The following is a 15,330-nucleotide window of genomic DNA, read 5'->3' on the forward strand; positions in this document are numbered from 1 at the left end:
GGCGGGGGCGGGCGGCGGGGGGGGGTGCAGGTTTGGTTTCGAGTTGAGCCAGGCAAGGGCTTAAGAGACCAGGGGAGGAGACTAATTCGCAAGAGTTACCTGGGTCACCAAAGTTATAAAGGCACGTGTGCGCGTGCGTGCGTGCGTGTATACTTGCATGCATGCGAGATGTGTGCGTGGGTGTGTGAGGGTGCGCACGCATGAAGGGGTGTGCTGAGTGCAGAGTGTGAGCGCAACGATGTAAGTGTGCGGGTTGGTGCAGCTGCCGCTCCCAATCACATCTGTCAGTCAACACCATCACACCTGGGTCTATCCCACTGGCCTCCTGCCAGCGATGTTTCCACCGCTTCACGTGGAATCAATGAGGGGGCATGCGAGCTGGCACAATCGCCGTGGTGACATCACCGTCATGTATTGCCAAGATGTGGTTTCTGTTGCTGATGTTATTGGAGTTTGAGCGTTTGCATGGCTGTGTGATGTGCCTGTAGGGGTGTGTGTGTGTACTTGTGTGTGGGGAGCGGTGGGGTAGTGGTTAGCGCGACGCTGCACTATGAACTCGGCGACCCGAGTTCGATTCCCGCTCACAACCAACACCGGTGACGATTATCTGAACCAGTCCTGGGCCTCCCCTAGGTCAACTAGAATTTAAACGAGTACCTGGTGTATAAACATCACCATGAGAGAGACAACCACGGCCGGGCATGGTTGCTAGCCAGCCACCCCCTCGTCCTGGCCTTCATCGATGCTACTCGCTAACAAAACTTGCCCCAACAGTCCGTTAAAGGCTATACAGGGCATCTTTGTCTTTGTTGTGCGTGCGTTCAGCCCCGGGCTGACGTGGCGCGACGTGCAGCACATCGTGGTGAAGACGTCGCGCTCAAACAACCTCCACGCTCCCGACTGGAAAACCAACGGGGCCGGACACCGGGGTACCACACACACGCGCACGCACGCACTCACACACGCACACACTGGCACACACGCACACACGCACACGCACGCACACACGCACACACACACGCTCACACACACTCGCACACACGCACACACTCGCACGCACGCACGCACACACACGCACACACACGCACACACTCGCACACACTCGCACACACGCACACACTCGCACACACTCGCACCCACGCACACACGCACACACACGCGCGCACACATGAGCGCGCACACACACGCACACACACGTGCACAAAGCAAAAAAACAAAGATCCCCCATATAAACTGAACTGACTGTTGGGGCGAGTGCTGTTAGCGAGCACCTATGAAGGCCGGCACGGGATACGAGGGGGTGGGTGGCCAGCACCGCGCCCTGTGGTCTTCGTCTCCTTAGTAACGATGTTTACACACTGCACCAGGTACTCATTTGAGGCCGAGTCGACCTAGGGGAGGCCCAGGACCGGTTTCGATATTTGTCACTGCATGTACACAACAACAACAACAACAACCGCCATTCGCCACTAAGTGGCGGTGACGTCACCACGACGCTTGTGCCAGGCCATGTGCACCTTGAGGCCACGTGAAGTGTCGAACGCCCGCTGGCAGGAGGTCACGGGGCAGACCCAGGTGCCACGGGTCGACTGACCGAGATGACCGAGATGACTGACTGATGCACCACCTGTGCCCCCTACTGTGCCAACTTGCTGTGCTTTAGCCACCCGGCGCTCTGCTCGTTGTTGTGAGCGTCGCTCCTCCGCCCTCCGTTGTTGTTGGAGGGCGACTGCCTCCAACTGCCCAGTAGCGTCCTTCACGAGCCTCCTCCACTGAGGCCGATCTTGACACCGCTGGTACCAGTCATCGGCAAGTCCACTCAGCTCCACGTCCTCCTGTACCACATCACTCCATCTCTTCTCTAGCCCGTGCCGCGCCCGTTTAGCCCCCTCGATCCGGCCGAACAAAAGCTGTTTAGGCATGCGGTGGCTGGGCATGCGGGCTACATGACCCAGCCAACGCAGCCTTGCCTGCCGGAGGAGCTCACTGATGGGACTTTGCCCAGATCTTTCAAGGACTTGTGAGCTCCTCACACAATCCAGCCTGGTTAAACCCAGGATGGATCGTAGGCAGGCCAGCCTAAATGTTTCCAACCGGCGAAGATGCTCCACTAGGGGGGTCCACGTTTCGCAAGCGTAGAGAAGGGAGGGAATGACCGTGGCCGCACACACACACACGCACTACGTCCACACACACGTAGGCACAGCGGCAGAGCGAGCAACTTGCAGTCAGAAGGCTCAAATCCTGCTTGGGAGTTGACTCAGCGCATCATCATCATCATTATCCATCTGGGGGTCAATAAAATAAGTACCACTTTGAAGGGCAGTTATAAGTAATTGTATATACTTGCCTCCGACATAGGAATGTCGAATTTCCAGCACTGGCTCTAGGCTCTGACTAGAAGATGTGCACCACCTCAAGTGACCACATTCACTGCTTGTACCTCTTACCCACGGTCCCCCCCCCCCGCCTTGCCCCCACAGTAAGCCACCTGTACGGGTTTGGGCTGATGGACGCGGGCGCCATGGTGATGGAGGCGGAGAAGTGGCGGCCGCTGCCCCCGCAGCACGTGTGCGTCGAGTCGGCGGAGCGCAGCAACCGGTCGGTGCCTCCAGCGCCAGCTCGCTCACCCCACTCACCCCACTCACCCCACTCACCAGCGCCAGCTCGCTCACCCCACTCACCCCACTCACCCCACTCACCCCCACCAGCACCGGCTCGCTCGCCCCACTCACCCCACTCACCCCACTCACCCCACTCACCAGCGCCAGCTCGCTCACCCCACTCACCCCACTCACCCCACTCACTCCACTCACCCCACTCACCAGCGCCAGCTCGCTCACCCCACTCACCCCACCAGCACCGGCTCGCTCACCCCACTCACCCCACCAGCACCGGCACGCTCACCCCACTCACCCCACTCACCCCACCAGCACCGGCACGCTCACCCCACTCACCCCACCAGCACCGGCTCGCTCACCCCACTCACCCCCACCAGCACCGGCTCGCTCACCCCACTCACCCCCACCATCACCGGCACGCTCACCCCACTCACCCCACCAGCGCCAGCTCGCTCACCCCACTCACCCCCACCAGCACCGGCACGCTCACCCCACTCACCCCACCAGCGCCAGCTCGCTCACCCCACTCACCCTCACCAGCACCGGCTCGCTCACCCCACTCACCCCCACCAGCACCGGCACGCTCACCCCACTCACCCCCACCAGCACCGGCTCGCTCACCCCACTCACCAGCACCGGCTCGCTCACCCCACTCACCCCCACCAGCGCCAGCTCGCTCACCCCACTCACCCCACCAGCACCGGCTCGCTCACCCCACTCACCCCCACCAGCACCGGCACGCTCACCCCACTCACCAGCACCGGCTCACTCACCCCACTCACCCCACCAGCACCGTCTCGCTCGCCCCACTCACCAGCACCGGCTCGCTCACCCCACTCACCCCCACCAGCGCCAGCTCGCTCACCCCACTCACCCCACCAGCACCGGCTCGCTCACCCCACTCACCCCACCAGCACCGGCACGCTCACCCCACTCACCAGCACCGGCTCGCTCACCCCACTCACCCCCACCAGCACCGGCTCGCTCACCCCACTCACCCCCACCAGCACCGGCACGCTCACCCCACTCACCAGCACCGGCTCACTCACCCCACTCACCCCACCAGCACCGTCTCGCTCGCCCCACTCACCAGCACCGGCTCGCTCACCCCACTCACCCCCACCAGCGCCAGCTCGCTCACCCCACTCACCCCACCAGCACCGGCTCGCTCACCCCACTCACCCCACCAGCACCGGCACGCTCACCCCACTCACCAGCACCGGCTCGCTCACCCCACTCACCCCCACCAGCACCGGCTCGCTCACCCCACTCACCCCCACCAGCACCGGCACGCTCACCCCACTCACCAGCACCGGCTCACTCACCCCACTCACCCCACCAGCACCGTCTCGCTCGCCCCACTCACCAGCACCGGCTCGCTCACCCCACTCACCCCCACCAGCGCCAGCTCGCTCACCCCACTCACCCCACCAGCACCGGCTCGCTCACCCCACTCACCCCACCAGCACCGGCACGCTCACCCCACTCACCAGCACCGGCTCGCTCACCCCACTCACCCCCACCAGCACCGGCTCGCTCACCCCACTCACCCCCACCAGCACCGGCTCGCTCACCCCACTCACCAGCACCGGCTCGCTCACCCCACTCACCCCACCAGCACCGTCTCGCTCACCCCACTCACCCCACCAGCACCGTCTCGCTCACCCCACTCACCCCACTCACCCCACCAGCACCGTCTCGCTCGCCCCACTCACCCCACTCACCAGCACCAGCACCGGCTCGCTCACCCCACTCACCCCACCAGCACCGACTCGCTCACCCCACTCACCCCACCAGCACCGGCTCGCTCACCCCACTCACCCCACCAGCGCCGTCTCGCTCACCCCACTCACCCCACTCACCCTCACCAGCGCCGTCTCGCTCACCCCACTCACCCCACCAGCGCCGTCTCGCTCGCCCCACTCACCCCACTCACCCTCACCAGCGCCGTCTCGCTCACCCCACTGGCGCCTGCAGCTACCTCTTTGCCAGCCACTTCCACAGTCACCTCCTGTCGAGTGAAGCGGCAGAAGCAGATGGTCCCACTTGGTCTCACACCACTTCCAGGCCATCTTGTGATCCACAAACCTCTGCTGCTGGTGCTGTTTGTTGGTGCTGCTGGTGCTGTTTGTTGGTGCTGTTGTTGGTGCTGTTTGTTGGTGCTGCTGCTACAGCAGCAGGTGCTGGGAGCCGCTGGGGAGGGACGAGCGTGGATTGTGCAGACAGAACGGCGGCGGGAGGGGGGGGGGTCTAGAGACGAAACGGAAAACAAAACGAGGAATGCGTCTGGGGGCCGCAGCCTTGGCCTTGACTGCCTTGGCGCTGGGCCTCGCTCGGTGCTGGATCGAGGCCCCGGTGCTTGGAACCGTCCTGGGGGGGGGGGGGGGGGCATAGCCACGGCAGCCCACACCTGTGTCCGCCGTCTGTGACGTTGCACGAAGCCGCATGCACACGGAACAATCGGATCATGAGATGCACGCGCCCCGCCCCCCAACTTATGCTTTAACTTAACTTGCAGAGGGCGTGATGATAATCTTTGGCAGAAGGCCTCAAGGTTGATTTTTTTCAGTGTCCTGCATTGGGATGCTTGGCCAATAATTTTGTAAATAGAGACTTGCCTTTTGTTGGAGTGCCCGGAGAAAATCCGCCACGCAACGATTCACAGACTGCACGAGTCTGCGATGCTGTCCCCTGGCAGTACAACAAATATTGCAGCAAAGGCAAAAAGAAAACCGGCATAGCCCTAACAGACTGAGGCAAGTGCTGTCAGCGAGCACCTACGACGGCCAGCACGGTACACGAGGAGTAGGTGGCGAGCACCACGCCGGACCGCCTTTGTCTCCCCGGTGGCAATGTTTACACATCGCACGTGATACTCATTTGAAGCGGAGGCCCAGGACCAGTTAAGATAATCATTACTGGTTTTGGCGGTGAGCGGGAATCGAACTGGGGTCGTTGGGTCCGAAGCGCAGGGCACTAACCGCTATACTACCGCTCCCCACTAATCTCACAGCACTCTCTCACATCCGCACGTGCTACCAAGCGCCAGATCGCAGGCGTTGTTCATCATGGCACCTTGTCGGTAGCGGGGGGGGGGGGGGTGAGAGGTTGATTCCTCCCCCACCCTTCCGCCACTGGCCCCGTGCCTGCCAGCTGCACCGACCGGGCGATGAGCGGCGCGGCCGTGGTGCCGCACCGCCAAGTCTGCCGCGGTTCGGCACCGATTGCCGCGCGTCGACGTGGCGCGGCGCTTGACGCCGTGCGCGGTGCGGTTGCTTGCGGCAGGCTCATCCGATCGAGCCAGACCCTCACGGCCGTGCACCAGGCCACGGGCTGCGCCGACAATGCGGTGCAGCGCGTCGTCTTCCTGGAGCACGTGGTGGTGCGCGTCACCATCTCCCACCCGCGTCGCGGCGACCTCTCCATCTACCTCACGTCGCCCTCCGGCACCAAGTCCCAGCTGCTGGCCAAGAGGTGCTTCCTCAATGCGCGACGGTCTCTCTTGCGACGCGGGTTGCTTTTGCACCGATTTCTATTTGCTTCGCTGCTGTGGTTTTACTTTTTCGTCATTTGCTTTTGACATTGTTGGTGACCCGGGTCACTCTATCCCCCTCGTCTGGTGAAACAAAATCAAGTCGACGCGCTGTGGGGTTTGGGCTTCAGTGCGGAGCGCCACCTGCCGTGAACTCCACTGCGTGCGCGCGTGCTACACGACGCACGTCAATGTGATCGTTCCACTCGATCACCCGGGAACGCCTCACCGAGTCTCAAGACTCTTCTTCAGGAGGGTCCTGTCAGGCTTTCACAGCTGGGGACGATGATTGCTGCGCATTTCCCAATTAAGCAATTTTGCGAGTAATTTTTCGATTTTGGCAAAGTTGGACCACGATGCCGGCACACAATGGTTTGCTCTCTTCGTACGATGCCACTTAGCATCCACCGACAAGCAGACGTGCGGTGGTGTTCCGGCTCGTACACCCACAGCATTAACCGGGGTGGCCGCCGGATTGGGGCCATGAACCCTTGCAACGACGAGCGGCGAGCGCGCTGCCGCTGGTTGCGTCACGAGCGCGGCGGTGATGTCACTTCCACGTAGCAGAAAATGACCGCGGTCGTGGTGGTTGTGGTTGTTGTGTGGGAGCCAGGGCCTTTGACAACTCCCAGGAGGGCTTCAAGAACTGGGAGTTCATGACGTCGCACTGCTGGGGAGAGAGAGCGGCCGGCACGTGGACGCTGGAGATCCACGACAACCCCTCCAACTACTTCCGCAACCCCCGCGTGCTGGGTGAGCCTGCCGCCCGCAACCACTAAGGCCACGACCGCGACGACCGCGACGATGGCAACGATGGCCAGCATCGGTGACGAATGTCTGAATCTGTCGACGCAGTTCCAAATTGGCACCTGGTGCGGTGTGTAATATCGGCGCCGGGGAGACAACGGCGGCCAGGCGTGATGCCGGCCACCCACCCCCTCGTGCGCCGTGCCGGCCTTCATAGGTGCCGCTCGCTGAAGGCACTCGCCCCGACGGCTTGTCAAGGCCACACGAGGGATCTCCGCCTCTGCGTGCGCGTTCCAGGCAAGCTGAAGGAGTGGTCCCTGATCCTGCACGGCACGGCGGAGCCCCCCTACACGTGGCAGGGCGGCGCGGGGGGCCCTGCGGGGAAGGTGGAGCGCGACCGCTCGCCCGAGCCGGCCAACCCCACGGAGCACGCGGCGACGGCGCACGAAGCCGAATACGAGGACTACTCGGAGGAGACCGAGTACAGTGGTGATGCCGCCCCTCCCCCCGCCCCACGCTCCCCCACGAGCCCTGCCCCCCACTCTGCATCACCGTGGTCCAATAGGGGACAGGTGGCTCGGGTTAGCAGGACTTAGCCCCTGCAAATGTAGTAATTTAAGGAAAACCTCAACGTATTTGTCAACAGTGGCTTTGAAATTAAAAATACATAACGGGCAACGTTTGAGACAATGGCCCTTCACAGCACAGTCAATATCTCTGGCCTCCATATTTATAAGCTATGATGAAGGGGCTATTGCCTGAAACGTCCGCCCATCGTGAACCGTGCTCGCGGACGCCACCGTCCACCCGGTGCTCTGCTGCTCGTCACCATTTCGGACACGAATTCAAAATCAAGAAAAAATTATTTAAAACCGTGGTTCAGCCCCCGAAGGGCAATACTCGTCTCTGCGTGTCCTCTTCCGTGTCCCGAACGTGTCCTGCTGTGCCCGCCAACATGAGTGGCGAGCGATATCCGAACCCGTTCTGGGCCACTCCTTGATCAATTCAGCCTTAAATGAGTACCTCGTACCGTCTATAAAACGTACGTCAACATGAGCATTTGGGTGTCGATCTGGCCACACTCCTGCCTTGTACGTTACGCCGGTAGTAATAGGCGCTCGCAAACAGCATTGGCGTGCATGCCGGTGCTTATGTACGTGTGCGCGCGTGTGTGTGTGTGTGCGTGTGTGTGCGCGCAAGCAGGGCTGTGTCATGCCGAGTGCGACAGCCAGGGCTGTGACGGCCCGGGCGAGGACCAGTGCATGAGCTGCGCCCGCTGGAGCCTGCGGCTGCGTGGCGGCGGGAGGTGAGTCTCACGAGTCGCCACTGCCCCCTCCCCCACGGCCACCTCGCGCCCTCCGCTCGCCTCCTCGATGGTCGTCGGTCGCGGGCGGCGAGCCGTGCGCTGGACCGCGCGCCCCGGGCCAGCGTCTCGCGGTGTCTCCCGGCTCGTGCGTCGCGCGGTGGCAACGCCTTGTTGTTTCCGAGCGCCCGCTCGTGTCCCCCTCCCCACCCCGGCTGTGCCGCCCGTCCCCGGCGCGAGCAGGAAGTGCCTGTCGGAGTGCCCGGTCGGCTTCTTCGGCGACGGCGACACGCGGCGGTGCCGGCGGTGCGCGCGCGAGTGCCGGGCGTGCTCCGGCGCCGGCCTCGAGCGCTGCTCCGAGTGCCGCACCGGATACTTCCGGCAGGAGGGGCCGGGCCCGCAGTGCGTGGCCGCCTGCAGCGACGGATTCTACCTGGACACAGGTGCGTGATGCCCATCGTCGTCGTCAGCCGTGGTCAATCCACTGCTCGACGAAGGTCTTCCCAGGCCGCCACCGCTCCCACCTCCTCTCACGACACCTTCCTCGCAAGGATCTCGCGGCATTTGAAACAATGGCTGTGGTTTTTTAAACCCCCTCCCCCCCCCGCCCCCACCCCTTGCAGCGGCAATGATGTGCCGGCGGTGCACCGAGAGCTGCGAGCGCTGCGTGGGGGCGGCCGAGCGCTGCACGATGTGCCGCAACGGGCTCAGGTGAGCGAAGGCGACGGCGCGCGGGGGGGGGGGGGGTCGTGTACCCGAGATGAAATCGGTACGTATTGGTGCGTGTGTACCCGCGCGATGTGCGTGTGTGTGTCGGCCTTAGTAGGCCGCTCGCATACACCACTTGCGTTTGTGTGACTTGTCACCGAATGAATCGCTGCTGCCCAACAACGATGGCAGCCTTTGTCTCTCTGTCGCGTGCGAGCTCTTCCACCCCAAGCCCTGCGTGTTCAATTTGACAAAGCGTCCGTCCACCTCTGGCAGCCACCGCCCGTGACGTTCGCCTGCCACTCTCGTCTCCGTTGCAAGGCGGTGCTCGTAACGAGCACGGTCACGGGCGCTGCCTGGCCCTGGTGTCACCGTGATCGTTCACAGCTCCTCATTGTTTCATTTGGACTCTCCCCGCGATCTGACGTGGGCTAGGAGGAGGATTGACGCCGGTGAAGTTCGTAGATTCGGCCCCTGGCCCCGCGCTCGCTCAGCCGCGGATGCATCCAGCTCGCCGTTACATAACACCCGTGGTTTTGTCACCGCACCCCTCCCATCTCCCCATCGTCCCGTGTCCTCGCAGCCTCCACGGCTCCATGTGTGTGCCCAAGTGCCAGGAGAGGACCTACTTCAACCTGCAGGAGACGCGCTGCGAGCCCTGCCACCCGTCGTGCAACACCTGCGCAAGTACGGCCCGCACCGACGCCTTCCACCTGCGACCTTGCGCTTCATGTCAGCCGCAACGATTAGCTGATCAGAATCTGGTTCCTGGAATTATTTCGGCGTGCCAGATCCACCTCGCCTCATTCTGTACCTCGTTGTACCACACATTCTGGTCAACCTCACAAGATTGTGGCATTTTCTGGTACAGTAATGCAGGATTGCAAACGATAGCGGGTAGTGCCTTGCGCCCATAGCCCCTTACCCTGGAAGTGTTCCGCAAAGTCTCGAGTGAGAAGCAAACCCGCGCCTCCGGCTCATCAAGGCCGAACCTTTTTTGTCACGAATGTACAAAACGGTACAGATGGAATCGTACAATTTGGAATTATACAGCTTCTCAATACAACTGCATCTAAAATGCTGTACAAGAACAAGCATGGCATGGCAATCATGTGTATGGTTTTATATATATAACAAAAAATACTGTCGTAAATGTATGCTAGAGAAAAGGCAATCGGTCATAAGCCAAAAAGAAGTGTAATTTATTCAACCTGGACCTGACCAGGGGCGGGGAATCAATAGCATTGGTGGCTAGGAGCAGAGAGTTACTTACTTTCTTGGGGAGCAGCAGCAGCAGCAGGGAAGGAGGAGCACATGTCGTGATTTTCCATCTCTTTCTCTGACCACCTCGCCCGTGCTGGTCTCACGCAGCCAGCAATCAATCTCACGCCACCTGCCGGCCAATGTCACGCGCTACGCCATCTCGCATTCGAGAGGTCTGCACCCCCCCCCCTCCGAAGCGGATACTTGACCTTTGACCCAACAATTATGTGAATCATTATTTTACACTCCTCACGCGGGATAGAGCGAAAGGAGGGTCCAAGACAACATTGTTGATGGCTCTTTCCTCTCCGGCTTCCTTGCGTCCACCAGCGATCCCTGGGCTCTCATTTCCACGTTTCGGAGGCCCCTGAAGCCAGAAAGCACTGCTTGGCTCCCTGCTAAAGCCTCCCCATGTATCCATAAGAATGGTCAGGCCCTCGGCCTCCTCGTGACCCCGTGACCTCGTGACGCGATCTCCCTCGTGCCAAGTGCGCTCCTTCATGCGCCGTGTGCGCTCGTGTGCACGTACTGACACAGGTAGCGCAACTGACAATCATCTTTTAATTTAAAGCTTTCGTGACTGCAGGGATTCATATTATTGGTTCTTTCGGTAAAGTCACGTAGAAGGGAAACAATAAAATAATACAAATATAAAACATTATTATTTTTTTTTTATTTTGTGACTTTACCGAAAGAACCAAGAATATGACAATCATCTGTCGATCAACCTGTTACACCTGGGTCTGTCCCCAGCCAGCGAGCATTCTACACTTCACGTGATGACATCAGTGGACCTAGCCTGCCACAAGCGCCGTGGTGAATTCACCAGCACTTAGTGGTGAATGGCGGCTGTTGTTCATGTGTGTGTGCATGCCTACATGTGGGATGCATGTGCGTGTGTGCGTATGTACGCGTGGGGAGTGGTGGCGCAGTGGTTAGTGCACTGTGCTGCACACCCAAGTAAGATTCCTGCTCACGGCCAACATCAGTGGCAAATATCTGAAGCAGTTGTGGGCAGCCTGCCCTAGGCCGATGCAACCTTTAAAATAAGTATCTGGTGCAGTATGTCAGCATCAGCACTGGGGAGATTAAGACAACTGGGCTTGGTTCTGGCCACACACCCGCCAACCCATTCCCATCGACCTCATGCGCCGCACCGGTCCTTCATAGGCGCTCGCGGACAGCACTTGCCCCAGCAGTCTGCGTGTCTACACGGGAGGTCTTTGTTTTTGTTTGTGGTCCCCAGCCGGGGGGGAGTACTCGTGCCTGAAGTGTGCGGCCGGCTACCTGAGGCAGGACGGGATCTGCGTGCCGGACTGCAGCCCCAGCTACTACCGCGAGGAGGTGGAGGAGGGCGCCGAGCCCAGCTGTGACAAGTACGAGCACCCTGCGCACAATGGCACCAGCAGCACGCGGACACCCTTCGCACACACACGCACTCCCTACGTAAAGGCGCCATACACGTAACCCATGCACACAGCCACCCTGTCTACACATTGCCGTCCTGCATGTAGGCCGCATTTAGAATCACCCCGTACGCGCGCGCCGCGTACGCAACACAGAGCACGAGTTCTGTGGGACGTGTGCCCGCCTGCAGGTGCGAGGTGAGCTGCGTGACGTGCAGCGGGCCCACGGATCGCAGCTGCACCAGCTGCAGCGAGGGCCAGAGCCTGGAGGCCGGGGCGTGCGTGGCCGTGTACACCTGCCGCGACTGTACGTGCACCACGCCGACAGCGCACCTCGCGCACCTCGCGTACCCCCAGCCCGTCGCGCACGCGCGCCCTAATCTCTCCCCCGCCCGCCCCCGTTGTGCGCAGCGAGCGGCGAGACGGTGAACACCAGCTTCTGCTACCTGGTCAAGGTGAACAACCTCTGCAGCAGGAAGGTCTTGCAGCAGCTCTGCTGCAGGACCTGCTCCAACCTGGGCTAAGGCGAGCGGCCCTGCTGCCCGCCGTCGTCCCTTGGCCCACCGTCGCTCGCCGGCTCCGCCCTCGGCCACCTCCACCGGTCGTCGCGGGGCCCGGTCCGGCGTGGGGCGTCCCACATCCCCCGAGGGTCGAGGGACGTCTCCTCGGATCGTCTGTGGTCTCGTCGAGGCTTTCCCCGGGTTTCCCCGGGGCCTCGTGGGCGGCGGCGGTTTTGTGGGGGCGCGGGGAGGTGACAGGGCCTGCTCTTCCGGCCAGGTTTCACTTCCCGGAGAATTTTCCTCTCGGCCCTTAATGGCCAAACTTTACTAAACAACAAAAACAACACGAGGAAATGTTTTAAACGGGGTGGAAATAAGTGGCAAAAGAAATATCGGCAACAGCGGCCACGACGGAGCGAGTCGTTAAGGGGTGACGGCCCAGTGGCTCGTTTCTTTCCTTTGCTCAGGTGAGCGCCTCGGAGGGGCCGCTGGGTTGGAGCAGGCAGCGGCACCGGCTGGAGGAGGCCGTTCCGGTGCCGCCGTCGAGCCTGGCCTCTGGCTGGGCCGGGAGCCCTGCCCAGCGCCACGCTGCCCCACCCGGCGCCCAGGTGCACGGCGTTCAGGGGTCGGCAGCGGCGGTGGCAGCGCGCAAAACCGCAATTCCATCGCTCAGGGGCGGCTCTGCTCTCAAATGCGCCAGCTCTCTAATCACGATGATGATGATACGTGATAACAACCAGGGCTTGATTCAAACTGGAGCTGTGTCCAGGGCTGAGCTCTGGGAAATACCCCACGAGAGACAGAGCCCTCTTTATAATGACGATTCGAGCAAAATTTTGGCAGGGGTGTTGGGCGGGGAAAATTTAATTGATGAAGCGGTCACACATTGCGCGTTGCTCTAACCAGGTTTTACCGAAGCGCCATATACATACTTTGTTCTATAAATCACGAGGTCATAAGTAATCTAGAGCTAGCTGTGATTTACTCAGAAAATAAATCTATATATATAAATATGTATTGTATATATTTTTTTCTGTAGTGTCCTACAGAGAGCGAGCGAGAGGTGCTCTTCACTGCATTCCGCTTGTGCCGTCGCTCTGTGGAGCGTGGTTCTGGGGGTGGGGGTGGTCGATGGGAAGAGGGGGGGTAGGTGGGTGGGTGGGTAGGTGGGTGGGTGGGTAGGTGGGTGGGTCGCGGAGGGGCCGCCCGCGCGATGACCTTACCCCGGACCCCCTTTCCTCCCACCGGTCTCCATTCAAATCCGATCGGCACCTCGTGCCCCCACCCCTCGTCTCACGGCAATCAAAGCCACGGTTCGACTCGCGACTCGGTGTGGCGGGCGGGCGGTGGGGTCCCGCTTACCGTGCAGCCAATTAACTTATTAAAGTGACGTCAGCTGCACGCGGCAGGGCACAACCAAGTGGCGGACTGCGACGTCCTCGTCTTAGGGGTTCCGCTCTGCTGTATTATTTTGGGAGCGTTCACTTCGCGAGAGATTAATGCCAAGTACGTCGACCAGATTCCATTTTTAATTATAGCCTTTTTGTTTATTATTATTTTACATGTCCGTGGTGTTTGTATAGAAAATGTTATTATTGTTATTATTGTATTGTAGGTGAATATTAGACGATGTATTAATTAGGCTATTTCACACGAAACTCAAATAAATGAATAAGGTGGTGACTCGACGTCGCTGTGTCACGCGCGGAGCAGAGGAGTACGTGGATCAGAGGTGGGGTGTGCGTGGGTCAGGGGTGGGGTGTGCGTGGGTCAGGGGTGGGTGTGCGTGGATCAGAGGTGGGGTGTGCGTGGGTCAGGGGTGGGGAGTGCGTGGGTCAGGGGTGGGGTGTGCGTGGGTCAGGGGTGGGGAGTGTGTGGGTCAGGGGTGGGGTGTGCGTGGGTCAGGGGTGGGTGTGCGTAGATCAGAGGTGGGGTGTGCGTGGGTCAGAGGTGGGGTGTGCGTGGGTCAGAGGTGGGTGTGTGTGGATCAGAGGTGGGGTGTGCGTGGGTCAGGGGTGGGGAGTGCGTGGGGCAGGGGTGGGAGTGTGCGTGGGTCATAGGGTGGGGAGTGCGTGGGTCAGGGGTGGGTGTGCGTGGATCAGAGGTGGGGTGTGCGTGGGTCAGGGGTGGGGTGTGCGTGGGGCAGGGGTGGGGGGGTGCGTGGGTCAGGGGTGGGGTGTGCGTGGGTCAGGGGTGGGGAGTGCGTGGGTCAGAGGTGGGGAGTGCGTGGGGCAGGGGTGTGGGGGTGCGTGGGGCAGGGGTGGGTGTGCGTGGGTCAGAGGTGGGGAGTGCGTGGGGCAGGGGTGGGGGGGTGCGTGGGTCAGGGGTGGGTGTGCGTGGGTCAGGAGTGGGTGTGCGTGGGTCAATAGTGGGGGGGTGCGTGGGTCAGGGGTGGGTGTGCGTGGGGCAGGGGTGGGGAGGCGCGTGGGTCAGGGGTGGGGGGTGCGTGGGTCAGAGGTAGGGAGTGCGTGGGGCAGGGGTGGGGAGTGCGTGGGTCAGAGGTGGGGAGTGCGTGGGGCAGGGGTGGGGGAGTGCGTGGGTCAGGGGTGGGGAGTGCGTGGGTCATAGGGTGGGGAGTGCGTGGGACAGGGGTGGGTGTGCGTGGGTCAGAGGTAGGGTGTGCGTTGGTCAGAGGTGGGGTGTGCGTGGGGCAGGGGTGGGGTGTGCGTGGGTCAGAGGTGGGGTGTGCGTGGGGCAGGGGTGGGGTGTGCGTTGGTCAGAGGTGGGGTGTGCGTGGGGCAGGGGTGGGGTGTGCGTGGGTCAGAGGTGGGGAGTGCGTGGGGCAGGGGTGGGGTGTGCGTGGGTCAGGGGTGGGGTGTGCGTTGGTCAGAGGTAGGGTGTGCGTGGGGCAGGGGTGGGTGTGCGTGGGTGTGCGTGGGGCAGGGGTGGGGTGTGCGTTGGTCAGAGGTAGGGTGTGCGTGGGGCAGGGGTGGGGTGTGCGTGGGGCAGGGGTGGGGTATGCGTGGGTGTGCGTGGGGCAGGGGTGGGGTGTGCGTGGGGCAGGGGTGGGTGTGCGTGGGTCAGAGGTAGGGTGTGCGTGGGTGTGCGTGGGTCAGAGGTAGGGTGTGCGTGGGGCAGGGGTGGGGTGTGCGTGGGGCAGGGGTGGGGTGTGCGTGGGGCAGGGGTGGGTGTGCGTGGGGCAGGGGTGGGGTGTGCGTGGGGCAGGGGTGGGGTGTGCGTGGGGAAGGGGTGGGGTGTGCGTGGGGCAGGGGTGGGGTGTGCGTGGGGCAGGGGTGGGTGTGCGTGGGGC

At 61.8% G+C, this 15,330-nt stretch overlaps 1 protein-coding gene across 2 annotated transcripts in view; it reads left to right on the forward strand.

The window, feature by feature from the left end:
• The window catches only part of PCSK5 (proprotein convertase subtilisin/kexin type 5), a 39,774-nt gene extending 26,011 nt beyond the window's left edge, over window positions 1–13,763 (forward strand). Inside the window, exons 10-21 of one of the 2 annotated variants that reach the window (XM_078592625.1) lie at window positions 826–929; window positions 2,484–2,601; window positions 5,907–6,095; window positions 6,767–6,906; window positions 7,198–7,389; window positions 8,101–8,206; window positions 8,447–8,646; window positions 8,827–8,914; window positions 9,495–9,598; window positions 11,421–11,550; window positions 11,772–11,887; window positions 11,992–13,763. In XM_078592625.1, the coding sequence (XP_078448751.1) occupies window positions 826–929; window positions 2,484–2,601; window positions 5,907–6,095; window positions 6,767–6,906; window positions 7,198–7,389; window positions 8,101–8,206; window positions 8,447–8,646; window positions 8,827–8,914; window positions 9,495–9,598; window positions 11,421–11,550; window positions 11,772–11,887; window positions 11,992–12,104 (1,600 nt within the window). In that variant the 3' untranslated portion in view covers window positions 12,105–13,763. The remainder of the gene's footprint in view (window positions 1–825; window positions 930–2,483; window positions 2,602–5,906; window positions 6,096–6,766; window positions 6,907–7,197; window positions 7,390–8,100; window positions 8,207–8,446; window positions 8,647–8,826; window positions 8,915–9,494; window positions 9,599–11,420; window positions 11,551–11,771; window positions 11,888–11,991) is intronic. The other variant, XM_078592626.1, reaches the window with a different exon arrangement.
• The last annotated feature ends 1,567 nt before the right edge of the window (window positions 13,764–15,330 follow it).

Source organism: Lampetra planeri, chromosome 3, assembly GCF_965212315.1.
Source record: "Lampetra planeri chromosome 3, kcLamPlan1.2.h2, whole genome shotgun sequence".
Taxonomy (NCBI): Eukaryota; Metazoa; Chordata; class Hyperoartia; order Petromyzontiformes; family Petromyzontidae; genus Lampetra; species Lampetra planeri.